The 25,200-nt window shown below is 40.3% G+C and overlaps 2 protein-coding genes across 2 annotated transcripts; one reads left to right on the top strand and one right to left on the bottom strand.

Moving 5' to 3' along the window:
* The first annotated feature begins 1,933 nt into the window (after positions 1-1,933).
* On the top strand, positions 1,934-5,575 carry LOC131937235 (transmembrane protein 115). Its single transcript, XM_059294503.1, has 3 exons — positions 1,934-2,691; positions 3,080-3,253; positions 3,454-5,575. The coding sequence occupies exons 1-3, from the start codon at positions 1,955-1,957 to the stop codon at positions 3,668-3,670; spliced, it is 1,128 nt and encodes a 375-aa protein (XP_059150486.1). The 5' UTR covers positions 1,934-1,954; the 3' UTR covers positions 3,671-5,575.
* Positions 5,576-5,698: 123 nt separating this feature from the next.
* LOC131937218 (uncharacterized) lies at positions 5,699-25,001 on the bottom strand. Its single transcript, XM_059294464.1, has 11 exons — positions 24,719-25,001; positions 23,066-23,160; positions 22,677-22,845; positions 22,421-22,532; positions 21,791-21,933; positions 21,551-21,689; positions 21,322-21,463; positions 20,078-20,183; positions 11,059-11,160; positions 7,536-10,952; positions 5,699-7,475 (listed from the first exon to the last, which is right to left on the bottom strand). The coding sequence occupies exons 1-11, from the start codon at positions 24,897-24,899 to the stop codon at positions 6,058-6,060; spliced, it is 6,024 nt and encodes a 2,007-aa protein (XP_059150447.1). The 5' UTR covers positions 24,900-25,001; the 3' UTR covers positions 5,699-6,057.
* Between the last annotated feature and the right edge of the window lie 199 nt (positions 25,002-25,200).

Consider the following 25,200-nt stretch of genomic DNA (forward strand, 5'->3'; position numbering starts at 1 on the left):
ATAATTTCCACTGTTTGTACAATTTTGCATAACGTAAAGAGAATATTAAATACACGCACATTGCTAAAACATATTAAAAGGATCAATGTCAAATATCGTTTTCGTTAATATTCCCAGAAAGAGTGAATACATATTAATAACATAATAACAGTACGGTAGAAAAATCTAATTAAACTGCTTAGTAATTTTGCCAATGGAGGTAATTCAAAGATAAATTGAACTCACGCTAAAAATGTGAATGCAAAATCTGCAAGACGGAATAATTGTTGGAATAATATAATTAGCAAAATGTGAATGCAAATTATGCAGACGTGTAAGAGTACATTATTGTTGGAATATTATTATTAGCATTGATTGATAAAAGGCTATCTTTTATTTATTTTATTCACTGAATGTACTGTTTACTAATTATAATTTTTAATCAACTATTCTCCATTACTATATTAAGTCATCACGTTCATTAGGTGCGCAATGGTTTTAGTCATGAAACTTTATTGTAAATTTTTAAAGGTACTGAAAAAAATGCATGAATTTATAAAGTGCAATATGGTCGGTAAAACACGGATATTCTAAATACTGCCTTTAATTTATTTGCGGAAAAGCTAGGGGTTTTATAACAGAGGCGTAGCAAGAGGGGGGGGGAGGGTGGAAATCGAAAGTTTGAGGGAGGTGGGAGGGTGTAAATCGAAATTTTCCGCCGGCGCTCGGAAAGGGCGCGATTTGGCGCTACGGGATAGATTGTGAGCAATATGCCTTTATGATTACATTTAAATTGAGTTTATGTTGAGTGTTGTGTTTGTTTTTTCGTTTGTGTTTTTTCTTTGCGTTCGTTTGTGTTGTATTTAGTTTTGTTCTGTTCCCAACTTGGTACATTTAAAAAAGATTTACCGTGTGTTGTGGTTGTGTTGTGGTTGTTTTGTGGTTGTGTTGTGGTTGTGGTTGTGTTGTGATTGTGTTGTGGTTGTAATGTGGTTGTGTTTTGTTTGCGTTTGTGTTGTGTTTTAGTTTGTTTTGTTCTGTTCCAAAGTTGGTATATTTTAAAAAGATTTACCGTGGCGGAGCACGGGATGCAGCTAGTATATATATATATATATATATATATATATATATATATATATATATATATATATATATATATATATATATATATTTATCTTCACTATTAGGGTTCGAAGCATCAAAATAAGGTAAAATAAAATGCTCATATTGAGTTGCATTATTGAATTATGCACAGTCGAAGTTAAGAAAATAGACTGCGACTTGGCTTTGGGGTCGTCCATAAATGACGTCACACTCGTAGGGGGAGGGGGGTCCGAAATTTTGTGAAGGTGTGTGATGAGGGGGAGGGGGGGGGGGGTTCAGATGGTGGGACATCACATTTTTGCATTAACAAAAAGTAATGTAAGAAAACAAATTTTAGCCGTTATTTCGCGTTTTAGAAAACTGTTTTAATAAATTGTAATATGAATTAATTAAAATACTCTATGTTGACAGAGTTCAGACAAGATTTTGGAAAAATATCGATGTTTTAAGAAAAATTCATCTACAATTTTGAGGAGAGTTGTAGGTTGAGGTGTGACGTCATTTTAGGGGGGGGGGGGGTCTGGCTTTTTGTGACGATGTGTGACGGAGGGGAGGGGGGAGGTAAAAATCGTCCAAAAAAGCGTGACGTCATTTATGGATGACCCCTTTACGGATTTGTTAAACTATTTTCTACATCTAATGTGTGGCACAAAAATAAAATAAAATTTTAGAATGCTTTAAAATTGTATTATTTAATCCTATATTACAGTATTGACGTAATAATTAACAAAAGAAAACTACATTAGGGCCTAGATCTATATTTGTTCAACGCTAGTGGCATACAGCAGATTCGTTATTAATTGAATTATTATTTTTAACAACACGGTCACCAACTTACATTGTTGACGTCACTTTTGCATATCCAAACAAGATGGCGGCTTCCACCTCTCAGAGCAAATTTTCGAGAGGAACTGGCTCAGTTATTCCTCCTTTACCAATGATTCAAGACCATTTTTCAGCTGCTGTTGGGAAAAGCAGCATTGTAGTGAAAGTAGTAGCAGTTGTCGTCATAATTGGCTACTTCTTTTCATTTATTTCATCTGCTATTCCATACATCACGATAACTCCTGGATATGTCATGCCCCCCAACTTTCGTGTTTACAGTTTTATTTTCTATTGTTTTGTAGAGCTACACTTTTGGCACGTTTTATCAGATATTGCTGTTATCGTGCTGTTTGGTAAACTTCTTGAACCATTATGGGGTGCTCCAGATATGCTGCTGTTTTTTATAATTACAAACATTGGAGTTGGAATCATGACAGCATTTCTCTATTTTTTTATTTATCTGGTGACACTCGATGAGAAGTATTTGTTTGAAGTACACATCTATGGCTTAGCTGGATATATAGCTGGTTTTTGTGTGGCTGTGAAGCAAGTTATGCCAGATCATTGTCTTGCAACTCTTCCTTTTGGCAAACTGAGAAATACCCACATCCCAATCACTTTATTAATTTTGGTGATACTTTTGCGAATTGCTGGCTTGTTACCTGGGCCTTATCCATATATGTTTGCTAGTGGAATGATTGTAAGCTGGGTATACCTGCGATTTTACCAGAAGCACACAAATGGAAATCGTGGTGATATGGCTGATAACTTTAGCTTTGCTAGGTAAAATGTTCAATTTATGGATTTGTATTATTTTTGTGTGATCCTAAATGGTGATTGAATAGGCCTACCAAAATAAGAAATGTATTTTCTGTTATCTCTCATAAATAGAAAGTACTGGGTACTTTACTTTTTCACTAAGCTAGGTTAGTTTTAGTGCTGAGGTCATGTTTACACTCAGCAATATTAGTAATTTGAATATTCCATTACTGCTATCTAGTTTTAAGTTGATGCCATAGTATCTCTTAGTGCTGGTACCTTACTTATATCTTTTGTATAATTAATCAAGAGGGAAGAATAAAAGTTTAAAATCAATGAAAAAGTAGGTTAATAGGGTTGAAAATAATTTATTTTTATTTGATATTGAATCAAAAAAATTGTTTGTTTTCAGTTTCTTCCCAAGTCAGTTCCAGCCATTAATTGCCATAATATCCAATTCAGTATTTAGTGCTCTAGTTAAAGTGAAACTTTGTAAGAAACCTCAGCGTCGGTATGATGTCAGCTCACCTACAACTATCACTGTAACATTACCTGGTACAGAGCCTCACGATGCTGAAAGAAGAAAGTAAGATTTTTACAATTTTATTAGATCATAAAACTTGATCATGATAGGGGTATTTACAAATTGAAGGTGTAGATTATTGGACATTTTAGAAAGTATTTTATTGAACATCTTTCAAGGACCTAATTGTTAAATTTGTATAAAAATAATTTTCAAATAATTTAGGCAGGAATTCAAATTTAAAGAAACTTTTAAAATTTCAGACAACTTGCATTGAAAGCTTTAAATGAAAGATTGAGTAAACCAGATAGCACTCCTAGTTGGCCTTCCCTGGATGATGAGGGACCAGCAAGCCCTTCAGAGCCTTTAAGTCCTTCCTCTCCTCATCCACCAGCCCAAGCACCAGCTGCTACCAAACTGCCAATTCCCGAATTTAAAGACAGTGCTAAACAAGTGAAATCCCCACCAGAAAATGTTTAATTATTTTCTATTTGTGACTGGATATTAGTACTTCAAAAATGATTTATATGATTTTTTGATGCAAATGAAACAGATATAACTTATAAAGCAAGTGTGATTTAAAGTTAGCCTGGTAGGAATTGGCCTTAAATCTTTTTTAAAAATTGGAAACAAATATTTCCAGGTACACATTTTTCCTTTTCTGTGGACACATATTACATTACATATTTAAACTCAAGATGGTAACATAACATGCTATAAAAAGGGGTCTTGATATTGACTTTTGGCAGCTTGTTGTGGCATTCTTTAAAACTTTTGGACTAGCCTCCAAAGCATTAGTAACACAAGTTAACACCCCATCAAAGTGTTGTTGAGACAAGTCAATACACCATTAAAGTATTTAATTTAGACACAAGCTGACACATAAAACCAAGTTGTTTGTAAAAAAAAAATTGAGACATTCTTTGAATCGTTTAGGCTTAATTCCTGAACTTCTTTTGGGACAATTTGGCATGCAACATCCTGATTATTTCACTAGTTACTGGGACAGTTTACGCCATCATTTTTCTTTGGCGTCACATGTTAGTAATGATGAATAAGTTAGCACAAACCACAGATGTAGCTTTCCAAAGTTAAATTGTTCAACCAGAAATAGGACCTATGTTAAACAACATATTTTTTTAAAAATTCAGTGTACAGCGTTGGTTGATGTACATAGTGGGAAACTTTTTTTTTCCTATTGTTCTAATCATCACATATTCAAATATTTTTCATCTAACTACTCTCTAATTAAAGGAAAAAAAGGCCACACATAACTGGGGATTATGTGCAATGCATATCTGATTAAACAAAAAGTGAAAACTTCTATTGATTATTTATTATTTTAAAATATATCTTAATTATAATGCATTAAAAAAAAGGATCTATTTAACAGCAAGTGTTTGTCTAGTTTTCATAAACTTGGTGGAAACCTTATCTGACTTTAGCAGAAAGTGCTTTTGGCCTGTCTATTTATCTTGGTTTAAATTAATTTTAATGTAATTGATAGGTTATTTTTGTTTAACAATTGTATCAATTTCTTGACTGGTTTGGCATGTGATTGAGCTCCAGTGTAGACATTAAGGTCTTGTTACTTGTGCTTCTGTAATCTGTGATCATTCTTATTCACTACCCTATGTCAAATGTTGATAGCAGCATTTGGGAAATGGAATTTTAAACAGCTCCACTATACTCTTTTAAAATTGGATTTGATAATGACTGTGCTTGCTGTCAAACTGGTTTGTTGATTACATTCTTGCTAAGTGCAGAAATATCAGAATTTTTTTCTGTCTGTTGTTTGAAAACTAACATTTGAATATGTATATACCCTGGGTTTTTTGTACAGTGCTTAACCGTTGGCTTTTCATTTTGACAGTTAATGTTTTCATTAAATGTCTGACAGTTAACAATGTGTTGCCATTAAATGCATTGTAAACTGCTGAGCTGTCAATTATACATGAATAATTTAAACTAAGTTGGTTAAGAGTTTTGCTATTTTATTCACTCTAATAATAGGTTGTTTTAAATTGAACATTTGCAGAGCTTCCTTTTTTTTTCTTCTCCTAGTTCCTCCATCCCTACCACCTCTAGAGCTCTGGCCCATTTCTTTTGTTTGTCATCTTACATTTTCCTTCTTGGTGTTGATTTTTTTTTTATATATATATATATAGCCAATATATATTTTTTTAACACCAAGGTTTGTCTTCTTCATTGTATTTTAATTTGTAATATATGCATTTCATTTTAAATCAGTGAAACATCCTAACATAACAGGATGCTTGATGTATCTAATACAAATAATTTTTTTATTGCATTCCATAATAAAATGCCTCATATTTTTTAACTGTGTAATATATAAATCATGTCCAATAAAGTTCTCTATGAGCCTTCAAACATTTGCATATTTTAGTGAATATCTTATCTGGCTTTAGTTGTTGTACTACCAGTATTAAGATTTGAGTATTGAGTACAAACAAGAATGATGAAGACTAAAAAAAAAATATTCATATTTGTAAATTTATTAATCAAACAATAATATAACAAATTGTTAATCATTCAAGTATGAAATGAACAAACAGAATTTATACTTGTTGGATGCATAACAAAAATTTTTTCTCACAATGCCTCACTTTTTGCTAGCTGTTGGTCATCCTGAACATTTAGACCCCCAAAACTTTTACTTGGCTTGTGCTGTGTTTTTCCCCCTTTGTCATCTCAGGTCAACATCTTGCCTTAACCACCGTCTTGCTGGTGGCAAGTGGCTGAACATTGTCTCACAAAGAAGTACAAGGGCACTGACTGGGCTATTCTTTGTTTACAAGAGGGCACTGACTGGGCTATTCTTTGTTTACAAGAGGGCACTGACTGGGCTATTCTTCTTTAGTATGATAGTGTCTATGCAGATGAGAAAGCGCCTGTGTCATAATCCTGAGATACTGAAGTTGCATTACTGAAGCCTGGTAGTGACTGTGCTGATATGTTGGAGGGTAGTTGTAAAATGGTGGTGGCACCATAGCAGCATGTGGTAGATGTGACTGGAAATAAAAGGGGCAGCAATGCCCTAGTGTAGGAGGCATGGGCCCTGTGAGTGAATGGTTAAAGACATAAGGGTTTGACAAGTGATTTTGTTCTTGAATGAATCTACTTTGGCTGCCTGAACCTTGCTGGTGAGCCACTGAGGGATCCATTTCTGATTGGTTTCCAGAACTTAATTCAAACTTGTGTTCTTCAATCTTTGACCTCCATCTTTTTGGTGCAAGTCTATCTTGCTGCCTGTTACTTGGTTTTTCCCTTGTTTTTGACAGTTTTTTTACTTTAGACCCATGCTTTGATTGTTGCCACAGTGCAGGGGTGTGTGGAAGAGTTGAGCCACCCCCGAGGTAGTCTAGAGGTTGTGGCCTGGGGTAGTGGGCTGATGAGATGTGTGAGCTTTGGGTTATGGAGCAGCCCCTGTAACAGCTGAATGTTTCTGTGCTGGATTGATCAGGTCTAGGAGAGTACAAATGTTTGACTGGACTAGTCTTGTCATCTTTAATGTGGTGACCCTCATCTGCATATTTATTAGCATAACAATGGGACTTGAAGATGGTGTTCTCACGGTCTGAGGCGTCTGTCACATCAGATGTGGAACTCAGTGTCATGTACGAGGAGGTAGATGAGGTCGAGCCATCAGACACAACCAGACCTGCCAATCTAGCATCTGACTTAGACGGCTTGATTGGTTTGACCTTTTTCACTCTGTAACCATGCCTAGCTCTTGTTGGATTGTGAGGGTCTACTGCTGTTATCCTCTGTGCCAACATGAGCTTCACATCCTTGGGCTGTTCCTTCAGTTTTACTCTATCCATTTTTCTGGAGTTTTCAAGTTGAGAAATCTCTGTAGTGCTTGCACTAACTTTACTCTCTAGACAATCAACTTCCTTGGCAGGATTCTTCTTCACATCTAACACATTGATCAATCTGACTTGTGTGAACTTCCCAGCACTTGATTTCTTTTCCTGAGGTTTTGTCAATATGCATTGATCTGTCTCATCCATGTGACCTTGTAAGTCCTGTACACAATTAGACACTTCTCTGTCTTCATCCACTAATTGTGGATACACAGCTTCAGGATCTTTTAACTGCAACTTTGTACCTTGATGATCTTTTAGCTGCAAGTATGTACTTTCTTGATCTTTTAGCTGTAACTTAGTACCTTCTTGATGATCTTTTAGTTGTAACTTTGTGCCTTCTGTATGATCTTTAAGTTGCAACTGTGTATCTTGATCTTTTAGCTGTAACTTTGTACCTTCATGATCTTTTAGCTGTAACTTTGTAACTTCATGATCTTTTAGCAGTAACTTTGTACCTTCTTGATCTTTTAGTTGCAGCTGTGTACTTTGATGATCTTTTAGCTGCAAGTTTGTACCTTCTTGATGATCTTTTGGCTGCAAGCATATGCCTTGTTGATTTTTTAGCTGTAACTTCTTGCGCTCTCTTCTCTTCTGTAACATTGCAGCATGCATCTCATCCAGTTGCCTGACTTCTTCGTTGCTTTCAGCTCTGGGATCCCTCATTCTTACAGCTCTGACTTCCCTTGCTCCCCCAGCTCTGAGATCCATGGGTTCCCGTGTTCCCCCAGCTCTCAGATCCATGGGTTCCTGTGTTCCCCCAGCTCTGAGATCCATGGGTTCCCGTGTTCCCCCAGCATTATGACCATGTTTTTTCACTGCGCCTCTGGACAATTGAGACTTGTGCCCCCCTGCTGTACGAGGGTCCAATGTATGAGGGTCCAGTGTAGCAGACCTTTCAGTGTGACAGCCATCCTCATTTCTTTTCCTCCAGTTCAAACTGTCTGCACCCCTTTCATGATTACATCTTGAGCCTTTCCTTTTCTGCCTGTTTGGCTTGTGGTTGTCATCAGCTGTAGCCACACTCACATGACCATTGGCTGCAGCTGTTTCCTTAGCAACACACATTTGAGTCGTCACCTGGTCCTTGACTTGACTGTTGTGGTGAGCCATAGTCAGCTTCTCTTCAAACTCTGATTTGATTCTTGCAAGTTTTCCACTGTAAAAATGACACAAGTCTTGATATCCAGGGCCCTCTAGTATCTCATCCTTTTCTAAACTTTTCCCAACTTCAAAAGTTGCACAAGCATCATCTTTTGTGAGGTAGCTGGCACAGAACTGTGTGTAGTCATCCACCACCTCATCAAATGTGCTCATGGGACTCCTGCCTTGGGACAACAGCACATTCAGTGTGGCCCATACATGGTCACTGACTGATGGACTGACTGTTAGGTCATTGGTGTCTGCCTTGCTGGGACCTACTGGACTGACTGTTAGGTCATTGGTGTCTGCCTTGCTGGGACCTACTGGACTGACTGTTAGGTCATTGGTGTCTGCCTTGCTGGGACCTACTGGACTGACTGTTAGGTCATTGGTGTCTGCCTTGCTGGGACCTACTGGACTGACTGTTAGGTCATTGGTGTCTGCCTTGCTGGGACCTACTGGACTGACTGTTAGGTCATTGGTGTCTGCCTTGCTGGGACCTACTGAACTGACTAAACTTATTAGATCAGTTTCCATCAGAACATCAGCTTCACATGCAGTCTTCAATGAAGCTTCTGTCCTCTCAAGTAAACTACAAGCACCTGCCCCATTCCCTGAGCATGCTGCAGGTGAGTCTTCTGATCCTCCAGCACCTGGTGCTAGACCAGGTGCTCTGCCAGCCCCCACTGTGTCCATCTTCTCTATCCTATCTCCCCCTCCCCCAAGGTCCATTGTCCTGAAGGAGCTGAGACCTTCATTCATGCAGTGCAGGAAGTCAGACACAGCAAAGGACCTGGGTGCTCCCCTTCTCTGCCTGGGTTTAGCTCTGGCTTTAGGCACCAGTCCATCAGGAGCTAAGTTGCAGCTTATTTCACCTTCTCTCACCTGAGTCTCACCTCCACATTCTGTGCCAGCTTCTGTCACCTGAGTCTCACCTCCACATTCTGTGCCACCTTCTCTCACCTGAGTCTCACCTCCACATTCTGTGCCACCTTCTGTCACCTGAGTCTCACCTCCACATTCTGTGCCACCTTCTCTCACCTGAGTCTCACCTCCACATTCTGTGCCACCTTCTGTCACCTGAGTCTCACCTCCACATTCTGTGCCACCTTCTGTCACCTGAGTCTCACCTCCACATTCTGTGCCACCTTCTCTCACCTGAGTCTCACCTCCACATTCTGTGCCACCTTCTGTCACCTGAGTCTCACCCCCACATTCTGTAGAAGCCCTTCTTCTTAACACTTGAGTTTCTTGTACCAACACAACAATCCCTGCTGCACTAACTCTGTCAACTGGGCTTTTATGATGGTTAATTAAAAGGCCCTCCTCTGTGCTGTCACTGACAAGACCCGCCTCAGTACTGTCACTGACAAGACCCGCCTCAGTACTGTCACTGACAAGACCCGCCTCAGTACTGTCACTGACAAGACCCGTCTCTGTGTTGTGATTGACAGCTTCAGAATTCATCTCCACAACTTCTGTCAAAATGACTTGTGACATGTTTTCAATAAAGGCTGTGACACATTTTACTTGTGACAAGGCATTTTTTTTTCTTGTCAGCTGGGCTGATTCACTTTGCTCTGTGTCATTTCTTCTGTCAGAACTCAAACTTTGAGCTACCACAGGTGTTTCACTTTCTACTACCACAGGTGTTTCACTTTCTACTACCACAGGTGTTTCACTTTCTACTACCACAGGTGGTTCACTTTCTGCTACCACAGGTGGTTCACTTTCTGCTACCACAGGTGTTTCACTTTCTGCTACCACAGGTGCTTCACTTTCTACTACCACAGGCATTTCACTAAGTTCTTCTACCACAGGTGTTTCACTTTCTACTACCACAGGTGTTTCACTTTCTACTGCCACAGGTGTTTCACTTCCTACTACCACAGGTGTTTCACTTCCTACTACCACAGGTGGTTCACTTTCTACTACCACAGGTGGTTCACTTTCCACTACCACAGGTGTTTCACTAAGTTCTGCTACAATGGGCTGTAAACTTTCTACTGTATTTGTGTTAGTCCTGGCTTCTGATGTATGACCCTGTATTGGTGTGAGAGAGGCAGTCAATGTGTTGATATCTGCGCTGTTTTGTGGTGTCACCTCCCTGTCCACATAGAATGTACACACATCAGCATTGCCGTTACACTGTTGGCCTGCAACTGTTGTACAATCTGATGACAGTATTTGGGCAGTCCTTTCACACTTTGTAACAACTGAGGGCGTACCATCAACACAATCTGATGACAATATTTGGGCAGTCCTTTCACACTGTGTAACAACTGAAGGCATACCATCAACACAATCTGATGACAATATTTGGGCAGTCCTTTCACACTGTGTAACAACTGAAGGCATACCATCAACACAATCTGATGACAATATTTGGGCAGTCCTTTCACACTTTGTAACAACTGAAGGCATACCATCAACACAATCTGATGACAATATTTGGGCAGTCCTTTCACACTGTGTAACAACTGAAGGCATACCATCAACACAATCTGATGACAATAATTGGGCAGTCCTTTCACACTGTGTAACAACTGAAGGCGTACCATCAACACAATCTGATGACAGTATTTGGGCAGTCCTTTCACACTGTGTAACAACTGAAGGTGTACCATCAACTATGGTGTTGCTCAATGGATGGGTCATAATTTGTTCTGTAACCACAATATCATCCAGCCTGAGAGGCAATGACTTAGTAACCAAATCTTTAGGTATAGGATCTGAAATAAAATCATTTGATTTGTATAAAGACATCAAATACATCCAATCTAAATCTATTTTCTTTTCAAATCTAGCATGGGTCAATGAATAGACACCAGTTCTAACCTGGGAGCTTGTGTATACAAGTTTTACATTTCTTCTCTATGGCCCACAAAACTTTGTCTTGACCTTCACTTGTTACTATGGTAACTGCTGCTCCAAAACTTCCTGTGGGAAACATGTTTAACTGTGTCTAAAACAATACCACACAGGGGAGTGCACACATCTTTAGTAAATAAATCACATATGTAATATAACAAAATATCTATTTTAAAAAAGTGGGAGTAATCCCCCCTAAACTTTCTCTAACAGTAAGAGTTGGACTAGCATTGCCAGTGATTAAAAAAAGAGACTCAAGAAATGGTAGGCAAGTCTGTGACACAACTGATAGTTTTTTGAGAATTCACATACAGGGGGCAAGTTCCTAGTAAATGACATAATACGATAAAATAGAATATGACCACAACACACTAGACTACAGCAACTGACCAAAACACACTAGACTACAGCCACTGACCACAACACACTAGACTACATCAACTGACCAAAACACACTAGACTACAGCAACTGACCACAACACACTAGACTACAGCAACTGACCACAACACACTAGACTACAGCAACTGACCAAAACACACTAGACTACATCAACTGACCAAAACACACTAGACTACAGCCACTGACTGAAACACACTAGACTACAGCCACTGACCAAAACACACTAGACTACAGCAACTGACCACAACACACTAGACTACAGCAGCTGACCAAAACACACTAGACTACAGCAACTGACCACAACACACTAGACTACAGCAACTGACCACAACACACTAGACTACAGCAACTGACCAAAACACACTAGACTACAGCAACTGACCACAACACACTAGACTACAGCAACTGACCAAAACACACTAGACTACATCAACTGACCAAAACACACTAGACTACATCAACTGACCAAAACACACTAGACTACAGCCACTGACCACAACACACTAGACTACAGCAACTGACCACAACACACTAGACTACAGCCACTGACCAAAACACACTAGACTACAGCCACTGACCACAACACACTAGACTACAGCAACTGACTGAAACACACTAGACTACAGCCACTGACCACAACACACTAGACTACATCAACTGACCAAAACACACTAGACTACAGCCACTGACCACAACACACTGGACTACAGCCACTGACCACAACACACTAGACTACAGCCACTGACCAAAACACACTAGCCTACAGCAACTGACCAAAACACACTAGACTACAGCCACTGACCAAAACACACTAGACTACAGCCACTGACCACAACACACTAGACTACAGCAACTGACTGAAACACACTAGACTACAGCCACTGACCACAACACACTAGACTACAGCAACTGACCACAACACACTAGACTACAGCAACTGACCAAAACACACTAGACTACAGCCACTGACCAAAACACACTAGACTACATCAACTGACCACAACACACTAGACTACAGCCACTGACCAAAACACACTAGCCTACAGCAACTGACCAAAACACACTAGACTACATCAACTGACCAAAACACACTAGACTACAGCCACTGACCAAAACACACTAGACTACAGCCACTGACCACAACACACTAGACTACAGCCACTGACCACAACACACTAGACTACAGCAACTGACTGAAACACACTAGACAACATCAACTGACTGAAACACACTAGACTACAGCCACTGACCAAAACACACTAGACTACAGCAACTGACTGAAACACACTAGACTACATCAACTGACCAAAACACACTAGACTACAGCAACTGACCACAACACACTAGACTACATCAACTGACCAAAACACACTAGACTACAGCAACTGACCACAACACACTAGACTACAGCCACTGACCACAACACACTAGACTACAGCCACTGACCAAAACACACTAGACTACAGCCACTGACCAAAACACACTAGACTACAGCCACTGACCACAACACACTAGACTACAGCCACTGACCAAAACACACTAGACTACAGCCACTGACCACAACACACTAGACTACAGCCACTGACCACAACACACTAGACTACATCAACTGACTGAAACACACTAGACTACAGCAACTGACCACAACACACTAGACTACAGCAACTGACCACAACACACTAGACTACAGCAACTGACCACAACACACTAGACTACAGCCACTGACCAAAACACACTAGACTACAGCAACTGACCACAACACACTAGACTACAGCAACTGAGCACAACACACTAGACTACAGCAACTGACCACAACACACTAGCCTACAGCCACTGACCACAACACACTAGACTACAGCCACTGACCAAAACACACTAGACTACAGCCACTGACCAAAACACACTAGACTACATCAACTGACCAAAACACACTAGACTACAGCAACTGACCACAACACACTAGACTACAGCAACTGACCACAACACACTAGACTACAGCCACTGACCAAAACACACTAGACTACAGCCACTGACCACAACACACTAGACTACAGCCACTGACCACAACACACTGGACTACAGCCACTGACCACAACACACTAGACTACAGCCACTGACCACAACAGACTAGACTACAGCAACTGACCAAAACACACTAGACTACAGCAACTGACCAAAACACACTAGACTACAGCAACTGACCAAAACACACTAGACTACAGCAACTGACTGAAACACACTAGACTACAGCCACTGACCAAAACACACTAGACTACATCAACTGACCACAACACACTAGACTACAGCAACTGACCAAAACACACTAGACTACAGCAACTGACCAAAACACACTAGACTACAGCAACTGACCACAACACACTAGACTACAGCAACTGACCACAACACACTAGACTACAGCAACTGACCACAACACACTAGACTACAGCAACTGACCACAACACACTAGCCTACAGCCACTGACCACAAAACACTAGACTACAGCAACTGACCAAAACACACTAGACTACATCAACTGACCAAAACACACTAGACTACAGCCACTGACCAAAACACACTAGACTACAGCCACTGACCACAACACACTAGACTACAGCAACTGACCACAACACACTAGCCTACAGCCACTGACCAAAACACACTAGACTACATCAACTGACCAAAACACACTAGACTACAGCAACTGACCACAACACACTAGACTACAGCAACTGACCACAACACACTAGACTACAGCAACTGACCACAACACACTAGACTACAGCCACTGACCAAAACACACTAGACTACAGCAACTGACCAAAACACACTAGACTACAGCCACTGACCACAACACACTAGACTACAGCAACTGACCACAACACACTAGACTACAGCAACTGACCACAACACACTAGACTACAGCCACTGACCAAAACACACTAGACTACAGCCACTGACCACAACACACTAGACTACATCAACTGACTGAAACACACTAGACTACAGCAACTGACTGAAACACACTAGACTACATCAACTGACCAAAACACACTAGACTACATCAACTGACCAAAACACACTAGACTACAGCAACTGACCAAAACACACTAGACTACAGCAACTGACCAAAACACACTAGACTACAGCAACTGACTGAAACACACTAGACTACAGCAACTGACCACAACACACTAGACTACAGCAACTGACCACAACACACTAGACTACAGCAACTGACCACAACACACTAGACTACAGCAACTGACCACAACACACTAGCCTACAGCCACTGACCACAACACACTAGACTACAGCAACTGACCAAAACACACTAGACTACATCAACTGACCAAAACACACTAGACTACAGCCACTGACCAAAACACACTAGACTACAGCAACTGACCACAACACACTAGACTACAGCAACTGACCACAACACACTAGACTACAGCCACTGACCAAAACACACTAGACTACAGCAACTGACCAAAACACACTAGACTACATCAACTGACCAAAACACACTAGACTACATCAACTGACCAAAACACACTAGACTACAGCCACTGACCAAAACACACTAGACTACAGCCACTGACCACAACACACTAGACTACAGCAACTGACCAAAACACACTAGACTACAGCAACTGACCACAACACACTAGACTACATCAACTGACCAAAACACACTAGACTACAGCCACTGACCACAACACACTAGACTACAGCAACTGACCACAACACACTAGACTACAGCAACTGACCACAACACACTAGACTACAGCAACTGACCACAACACACTAGACTACAGCAACTGACCACAACACACTAGACTACAGCAACTGACCAAAACACACTAGACTACAGCAACTGACCACAACACACTAGACTACAGCCACTGACCAAAACACACTAGACTACAGCCACTGACCACAACACACTAGACTACAGCCACTGACCAAAACACACTAGACTACAGCCACTGACCACAACACACTAGACTACAGCCACTGACCACAACACACTGGACTACAGCAACTGACCACAACACACTAGACTACAGCCACTGACCACAACACACTAGACTACAGCCACTGACCAAAACACACTAGACTACAGCCACTGACCACAACACACTAGACTACAGCCACTGACCAAAACACACTAGACTACAGCCACTGACCACAACACACTAGACTACAGCCACTGACCACAACACACTAGCCTACAGCCACTGACCACAACACACTAGACTACAGCAACTGACCAAAACACACTAGACTACATCAACTGACCAAAACACACTAGACTACAGCCACTGACCACAACACACTAGACTACAGCAACTGACCACAACACACTAGACTACAGCCACTGACCAAAACACACTAGACTACAGCAACTGACCAAAACACACTAGACTACATCAACTGACCAAAACACACTAGACTACATCAACTGACCAAAACACACTAGACTACATCAACTGACCAAAACACACTAGACTACAGCCACTGACTGAAACACACTAGACTACAGCCACTGACCACAACACACTAGACTACAGCAACTGACCAAAACACACTAGACTACAGCAACTGACCACAACACACTAGACTACATCAACTGACCAAAACACACTAGACTACAGCCACTGACCACAACACACTAGACTACAGCAACTGACCAAAACACACTAGACTACAGCAACTGACCACAACACACTAGACTACAGCAACTGACCACAACACACTAGACTACAGCCACTGACCAAAACACACTAGACTACAGCAACTGACCATAACACGCTAGACTACATCAACTGACCAAAACACACTAGACTACAGCCACTGACCACAACACACTAGACTACAGCCACTGACCACAACACACTGGACTACAGCCACTGACCACAACACACTAGACTACAGCCACTGACCACAACACACTAGACTACAGCAACTGACCAAAACACACTAGACTACAGCAACTGACCAAAACACACTAGACTACAGCAACTGACCAAAACACACTAGACTACAGCAACTGACTGAAACACACTAGACTACAGCCACTGACCAAAACACACTAGACTACATCAACTGACCACAACACACTAGACTACAGCAACTGACCAAAACACACTAGACTACAGCAACTGACCAAAACACACTAGACTACAGCAACTGACCACAACACACTAGACTACAGCAACTGACCACAACACACTAGACTACAGCAACTGACCACAACACACTAGACTACAGCAACTGACCACAACACACTAGACTACATCAACTGACCACAACACACTAGACTACAGCAACTGACCAAAACACACTAGACTACAGCAACTGACCAAAACACACTAGACTACAGCAACTGACCACAACACACTAGACTACAGCAACTGACCACAACACACTAGACTACAGCAACTGACCACAACACACTAGACTACAGCAACTGACCACAACACACTAGACTACAGCCACTGACCAAAACACACTAGACTACAGCAACTGACCAAAACACACTAGACTACAGCCACTGACCACAACACACTAGACTACAGCAACTGACCACAACACACTAGACTACAGCAACTGACCACAACACACTAGACTACAGCCACTGACCAAAACACACTAGACTACAGCCACTGACCACAACACACTAGACTACATCAACTGACTGAAACACACTAGACTACAGCAACTGACTGAAACACACTAGACTACATCAACTGACCAAAACACACTAGACTACATCAACTGACCAAAACACACTAGACTACATCAACTGACCAAAACACACTAGACTACAGCCACTGACCAAAACACACTAGACTACAGCCACTGACCACAACACACTAGACTACAGCAACTGACCAAAACACACTAGACTACAGCAACTGACCACAACACACTAGACTACATCAACTGACCAAAACACACTAGACTACAGCCACTGACCACAACACACTAGACTACAGCAACTGACCACAACACACTAGACTACAGCAACTGACCACAACACACTAGACTACAGCAACTGACCACAACACACTAGACTACAGCAACTGACCACAACACACTAGACTACAGCAACTGACCAAAACACACTAGACTACAGCCACTGACCACAACACACTAGACTACAGCAACTGACTGAAACACACTAGCCTACAGCAACTGACCGAAACACACTAGACTACAGCAACTGACCAAAACACACTAGACTACAGCAACTGACCAAAACACACTAGACTACAGCAACTGACCAAAACACACTAGACTACAGCAACTGACTGAAACACACTAGACTACAGCAACTGACCACAACACACTAGACTACAGCAACTGACCACAACACACTAGACTACAGCAACTGACCACAACACACTAGACTACAGCAACTGACCACAACACACTAGCCTACAGCCACTGACCACAACACACTAGACTACAGCAACTGACCAAAACACACTAGACTACATCAACTGACCAAAACACACTAGACTACAGCCACTGACCAAAACACACTAGACTACAGCAACTGACCACAACACACTAGACTACAGCAACTGACCACAACACACTAGACTACAGCCACTGACCAAAACACACTAGACTACAGCAACTGACCAAAACACACTAGACTACATCAACTGACCAAAACACACTAGACTACATCAACTGACCAAAACACACTAGACTACATCAACTGACCAAAACACACTAGACTACAGCCACTGACCAAAACACACTAGACTACAGCCACTGACCACAACACACTAGACTACAGCAACTGACCAAAACACACTAGACTACAGCAACTGACCACAACACACTAGACTACATCAACTGACCAAAACACACTAGACTACAGCCACTGACCACAACACACTAGACTACAGCAACTGACCACAACACACTAGACTACAGCAACTGACCACAACACACTAGACTACAGCAACTGACCACAACACACTAGACTACAGCAACTGACCAAAACACACTAGACTACAGCAACTGACCACAACACACTAGACTACAGCCACTGACCAAAACACACTAGACTACAGCCACTGACCACAACACACTAGACTACAGCCACTGACCAAAACACACTAGACTACAGCCACTGACCACAACACACTAGACTACAGCCACTGACCACAACACACTGGACTACAGCAACTGACCACAACACACTAGACTACAGCCACTGACCACAACACACTAGACTACAGCCACTGACCAAAACACACTAGACTACAGCCACTGACCACAACACACTAGACTACAGCCACTGACCAAAACACACTAGACTACAGCCACTGACCACAACACACTAGACTACAGCCACTGACCACAACACACTAGCCTACAGCCACTGACCACAACACACTAGACTACAGCAACTGACCAAAACACACTAGACTACATCAACTGACCAAAACACACTAGACTACAGCCACTGACCACAACACACTAGACTACAGCAACTGACCACAACACACTAGACTACAGCCACTGACCAAAACACACTAGACTACAGCAACTGACCAAAACACACTAGACTACATCAACTGACCAAAACACACTAGACTACATCAACTGACCAAAACACACTAGACTACATCAACTGACCAAAACACACTAGACTACAGCCACTGACCAAAACACACTAGACTACAGCCACTGACCACAACACACTAGACTACAGCAACTGACCAAAACACACTAGACTACAGCAACTGACCACAACACACTAGACTACATCAACTGACCAAAACACACTAGACTACAGCCACTGACCACAACACACTAGACTACAGCAACTGACCACAACACACTAGACTACAGCAACTGACCACAACACACTAGACTACAGCAACTGACCACAACACACTAGACTACAGCAACTGACCACAACACACTAGACTACAGCAACTGACCAAAACACACTAGACTACAGCAACTGACCACAACACACTAGACTACAGCCACTGACCAAAACACACTAGACTACAGCCACTGACCACAACACACTAGACTACAGCCACTGACCAAAACACACTAGACTACAGCCACTGACCACAACACACTAGACTACAGCCACTGACCACAACACACTGGACTACAGCAACTGACCACAACACACTAGACTACAGCCACTGACCACAACACACTAGACTACAGCCACTGACCAAAACACACTAGACTACAGCCACTGACCACAACACACTAGACTACAGCCACTGACCAAAACACACTAGACTACAGCCACTGACCACAACACACTAGACTACAGCCACTGACCACAACACACTAGACTACATCAACTGACTGAAACACACTAGACTACAGCAACTGACCACAACACACTAGACTACAGCAACTGACCACAACACACTAGACTACAGCAACTGACCACAACACACTAGACTACAGCAACTGACCACAACACACTAGACTACAGCAACTGACCACAACACACTAGACTACATCAACTGACCAAAACACACTAGACTACAGCCACTGACCACAACACACTAGACTACAGCAACTGACCAAAACGCCCAGCCCTGCCAATCCTGTGTAGGTAGGTTTCAGCATCTGTTGGGACGTCCAGGTTGATCACCAGGTTTACCTTGTCAGCATCAATACCCCTAGACGTCTAACAAAAAAATAAGTTGTCAGCATCAATACCCCTAGACGTCTAAAAAATAAGTTGTCAGCATCAATACCCCTAGACGTCTAACAAAAAAATAAGTTGTCAGCATCAATACCCCTAGACGTCTAACAAAAAAATAAGTTGTCAGCATCAATACCCCTAGACGTCTAACAAAAAAATAAGTTGTCAGCATCAATACCCCTAGACGTCTAACAAAAAAATAAGTTGTCAGCATCAATACCCCTAGACGTCTAACAAAAAAATAAGTTGTCAGCATCAATACCCCTAGACGTCTAACAAAAAAATAAGTTGTCAGCATCAATACCCCTAGACGTCTAACAAAAAAATAAGTTGTCAGCATCAATGCCCCTAGACGTCTAACAAAAAAATAAGTTGTCAGCATCAATGCCCCTAGACGTCTAACAAAAAAATAAGTTGTCAGCATCAATGCCCCTAGACGTCTAACAAAAAAATAAGTTGTCAGCATCAATACCCCTAGACGTCTTAAAAAAAAATAAGTTGTCAGCATCAATACCCCTAGACGTCTAACAAAAAAATAAGTTGTCAGCATCAATACCCCTAGACGTCTTAAAAAAAAATAAGTTGTCAGCATCAATACCCCTAGACGTCTAAAAAAAAAAAAAGTTGTCAGCATCAATACCCCTAGACGTCTAACAAAAAAATAAGTTGTCAGCATCAATACCCCTAGACGTCTTAAAAAAAAATAAGTTGTCAGCATCAATACCCCTAGACGTCTAAAAAAAAAAAAAGTTGTCAGCATCAATACCCCTAGACGTCTAACAAAAAAATAAGTTGTCAGCATCAATACCCCTAGACGTCTAAAAAAAAAAATAAGTTGTCAGCACACAAAAAATCATCCATCAGTTGTCAGTGCTGGTTAAACTTATTATTTCTCGCTTCTGGCGGTATCTTCAAAATCTCGTACAACGAGATTTCCGCTACTACGCATAAATAAACATAATATACATAGTAGGGCGCCCGCGGGCACACCAGGCTGTACCACACTAACAATTTTTCGGGCACCCGTGGGCGCATTGGCCTGCAAAGGGATAAATTTCAATTTATTTAACAATGCCTGGTTCCAACCCGGCTTCAGGAAACTTGATAAAGTTATATGTACCAAATCAGTTGAGATCAAGATGCGACACTTGTATGTCTTGAGCTGCTCCATAGCAAAATTCCTTTCCTTCTGATCCAAGCAGCCTGCAATACAAGCTGTTGGCCAGTTCCTCGACTGCAGTTCTGACTGGAGATTTTGGGCTCTGCAACAACAAAAACCATGTCTTTAGCATTCCACACCCACAGAAAAGTCTTGGGAAATGGATAATTTTACTATCTAAAGACTGTACCTGGTCTGTAGATTTGAGAAGATGAGGCACTGCTGGAAGCTCACAGTAGAAAGTATTTTAACAACCACTTCAGTTTTAGAATTGAAAACAATGTTTGGCATGGGGTGGTTAGGCACAACAACATGATACTGCTTTATACCTGCAGACATTCAGTCAAGTATTATAATCGGAGCACTTTGTATGAGCTTGTTATCACTTTCAAATTACAATGTGATGCCAAATAAATTAATTTAAACTTACCTAATAATGCTGGATCTGTAACATTGAGACGAACAAATGTTGGATTTCTCATATAAGATGTCAATTGTCGCGCCAAATACTCTGGATAGGTGGCTGATAGTGCCAGAATTTGTTTGTTTTCAGGTAAACTTGAATATATCCAGCTGTTGATTCAATTTTTTTTAATTACCATAAGCTCTTTACTATTTTACATTTATCTGAATATATAGTCCTACAGCTATTAATTTATAATTAAAAATCAGCAAATGCATTCTTTTTTAGGTAAATTTATTTATTTTAAAATCTGCATGACTACACATAAAGTATGAACATTACAAGCAGCATGACTACACATAAAGTATGAACATTACAAGCGGCATGACTACACATAAAGTATGAACATTACAAGCGGCATGACTACACATAAAGTATGAACATTACAAGCGGCATGACTACACATAAAGTATGAACATTACAAGCGGCATGACTACACATAAAGTATGAACATTACAAGCGGCATGACTACACATAAAGTATGAACATTACAAGCGGCATGACTACACATAAAGTATGAACATTACAAGCGGCATGACTACACATAAAGTATGAACATTACAAGCGGCATGACTACACATAAAGTATGAACATTACTTGATAGGTTCTTGGAAATCTCCCTCCAGAAGTTTGTCTGCTTCATCAAGAATAAAAAGTCTAATGCTATTTGTTTTTATAGCATCAATTTCTATCAGCTGTTTTATTCTACCTGAAGCAAGAATATGTGGGTGCACATTATTTAAAGAATTTTAAAAAACTAACGTGAGGTAGAAATCAATTTGAGCACATGAGGACACACAATTGAAAGAATGTAAAAAATCTAGTGTCAGCTTAAAAAATTTTTTTCTCTAACCTGGTGTTCCAACTGCAATATGACAGTTTTTGGCCAGAATTTTATCCTGCAGCACTGGCATGCCACCAATAAAGGTGTGACATTTTAGACCAGCCATTGGCAAGCCAATAGTTTTTATGACTTCTTGAATCTGCTGTGCTATTTCTCTGGTTGGTGCCAGAACTAAAACCTAAAACAAGAGGAAAGGTGTACATTTTTAAAAATAGTTTTCTGACTAGTGAAACTACTTATACATGAAAACCATCTTAATAAGATGAGCAATTCATCTGGGTCTGCAGGTCTACTAAAACAATGAGAAGAAAAATGGTATACATTATTTAAGATCTTAAGACAAGTTCAATTATTAATGCAAGAATGCCATGTTTATAAGATGAGCTATAAAAACATACTTGTATGCAGACAGGACTTAGCTCCAAACTTTCTAGGGCCACAACTGTGAAGACACATGTCTTTCCAGTGCCAGATTTAGCTTGCACAATAAGATCTGTTAAGATAAAGATTATACAATAAATTATAAATAGGGCTATACTTTTCTAATTCTTTCTTGAGTATTATAATTAGAACACCATTCTTAATAGCTACTGTAGTTTAAGATTATTTTTTTTCACAAAACTATAAATCTTCTTCTTCTTCGTTCTTAATTTTAGGCCATTGACTCAGATTTCAGCCTTTTCTTTTTGGATTTACTTCCATAGTTTTGTCCAACCAAGAACAAACTACAAGGAAGAGTAGCTGTCCCCAGCTAACGAGCCTCATCTGCCCGAGGGTTCAAACTTGAGACATTTCGGTTATGCAACAATGAGTTTTACCGACTCGACCATGCCAACCCCAAGGAATCAATATAAAAACAAGTTTTTCATCCATGTAGTTGTAGGCTACACAATCAATTTTAATTATTTATCATTTATTTTTATCGGGTAGGGTGGTGAGGCTTATCAATTATTGAGTATTAGGCTATTAATATTATTATAATAGTAGGCCTATAGTTATGTATAGTAGATCTAGTTATTTCTAGTACTAGTTTAGTAAGAATAGTGACAATAAGAAGCAGGGGTGATTTTATCATTTTTTAGTAATAGTAGATAGGCAATCGCCTTAGCAATAGGCATAGGATACTTTTTAATATTTTATTTTTAGGCTCATAATGACATAATAATATAATATTTATTCAGTCAACAGTAGTAGCAGCCAGGCTTTTAGGTTAGTTAGTATAGTATTTCTCGCTAACTTGGAGGCGTGGTCGGTTGCTAACAACAATATGGCGCCCGGACCGGACGTTAGATTTTCGGCGATTTTTCGGCCAAATTCCAGAGACCTTCAACTAATTACATTTAAAAATGTTTACCACGCGCAAAATGGCGGGATTTCCGTGTCATAACAACAAACCATAAGTGGCAAGGCTAAATATGCCAGAAAAGCGTTTTAAAATTTGCTTTGGAGAATGAAGGCTAAATTTAAAAGTCGGTCTCATTAAAATTAATAGAACTTCTAAAATATCAGCCTGGAGGTCACAAAAATGAATTGGAGGTTGTAGAACTATTAGGTTTATCATTATATGAAGAAATAAATCAAATATTGCATGCGCTTTTTAAAATAAGACACGACTTTTGAATGACAACCAAATTTTTTATATTTTAAAAATCACGTGACCTCTATTTGATGATCACTAGTGGGGAACTCTGGGTACATGGCCACTTAAAAAGTCTAATCGCATTTGTGGTTTTCTTTACCTTCAAGGGTCAGAAGAGTTGTCATGGAGAGATGTGTTGGCCATGGCAGTGAGTGTCAATAAATATTAAATTAAGTAATTTAGTTTAAAACGAACTAAAAACTTCAAAATTAGTGGCTTATGGATTAAATATGTATGTCTATTATTCAGTGGTCATGTTTAAATTGAAAATTGCGTAGATTCTAGATTTAGTGAGAAAAACTACTAATAGTTAGGGGCTCATAAATACTAGATCTATAGGCCATATGGTTCTACCTGGAATACTGTTTGGCCTAACACCCTAAAAAGGCTAAAGTCTAACCATTTTATTTACCCAAACCACAACGTCCGAGTGGAATAGCTTTCAACTGGATTGGGGATGGCTTTTGAAAACCCGCGTCGGTTAGACCTTTTAACACCGGTTTCGAGAGAAGAAGACTTGAAAAGTCGACAGATTCAGAAATAATGACATCATCTGTTCGTAGTTTATCTTTAAATTTATGAGCAATAGACATTGTGTTAAAATTATAAGAATTATTCAAGTTATTTGCTGTTAGATTCTCTGTCACGCTAAATACAAATTTCAGCCACTTTGCGTTTGTCTCTTTCTGAATGAATCTAAATTTCTAAGTGATAGTTTTTGAAAAACCGTGCTTGGTAAGTGTATCAACCGAAAATATGCAAAAGTTGAACACATGCATTTTTTTTTTTTTGGAATGGAATAGAGTGGGGTAAGGCAAGGGGGATGAGGATTATAGATTTTTATATTCATAATCTATGTCCTTCTTTATTGTCCATGTGTTTATATTGTTACGC

This window comes from Physella acuta, unplaced genomic scaffold (genome assembly GCF_028476545.2).
Source record: "Physella acuta isolate Inbredline_101_S28 unplaced genomic scaffold, ASM2847654v3 ptg000204l, whole genome shotgun sequence".
Classification (NCBI taxonomy): Eukaryota; Metazoa; Mollusca; class Gastropoda; family Physidae; genus Physella; species Physella acuta.

Coding starts and splice junctions, on each gene's coding strand:
- LOC131937235 (XM_059294503.1), top strand. CDS start 1,955: ATGGCGGCTTCCACCTCTCAGAGCAAATTTTCGAGAGGAACTGGCTCA. Junction 2,692..3,079: donor GATAACTTTAGCTTTGCTAG/GTAAAATGTTCA, acceptor GTTTGTTTTCAG/TTTCTTCCCAAGTCAGTTCC. Junction 3,254..3,453: donor CACGATGCTGAAAGAAGAAA/GTAAGATTTTTA, acceptor TTAAAATTTCAG/ACAACTTGCATTGAAAGCTT.
- LOC131937218 (XM_059294464.1), bottom strand. CDS start 24,899: ATGTCTATTGCTCATAAATTTAAAGATAAACTACGAACAGATGATGTC. Junction 23,161..24,718: donor ACTCGGACGTTGTGGTTTGG/GTAAATAAAATG, acceptor TTATCTTAACAG/ATCTTATTGTGCAAGCTAAA. Junction 21,690..21,790: donor TACAGATCCAGCATTATTAG/GTAAGTTTAAAT, acceptor GAATGTCTGCAG/GTATAAAGCAGTATCATGTT.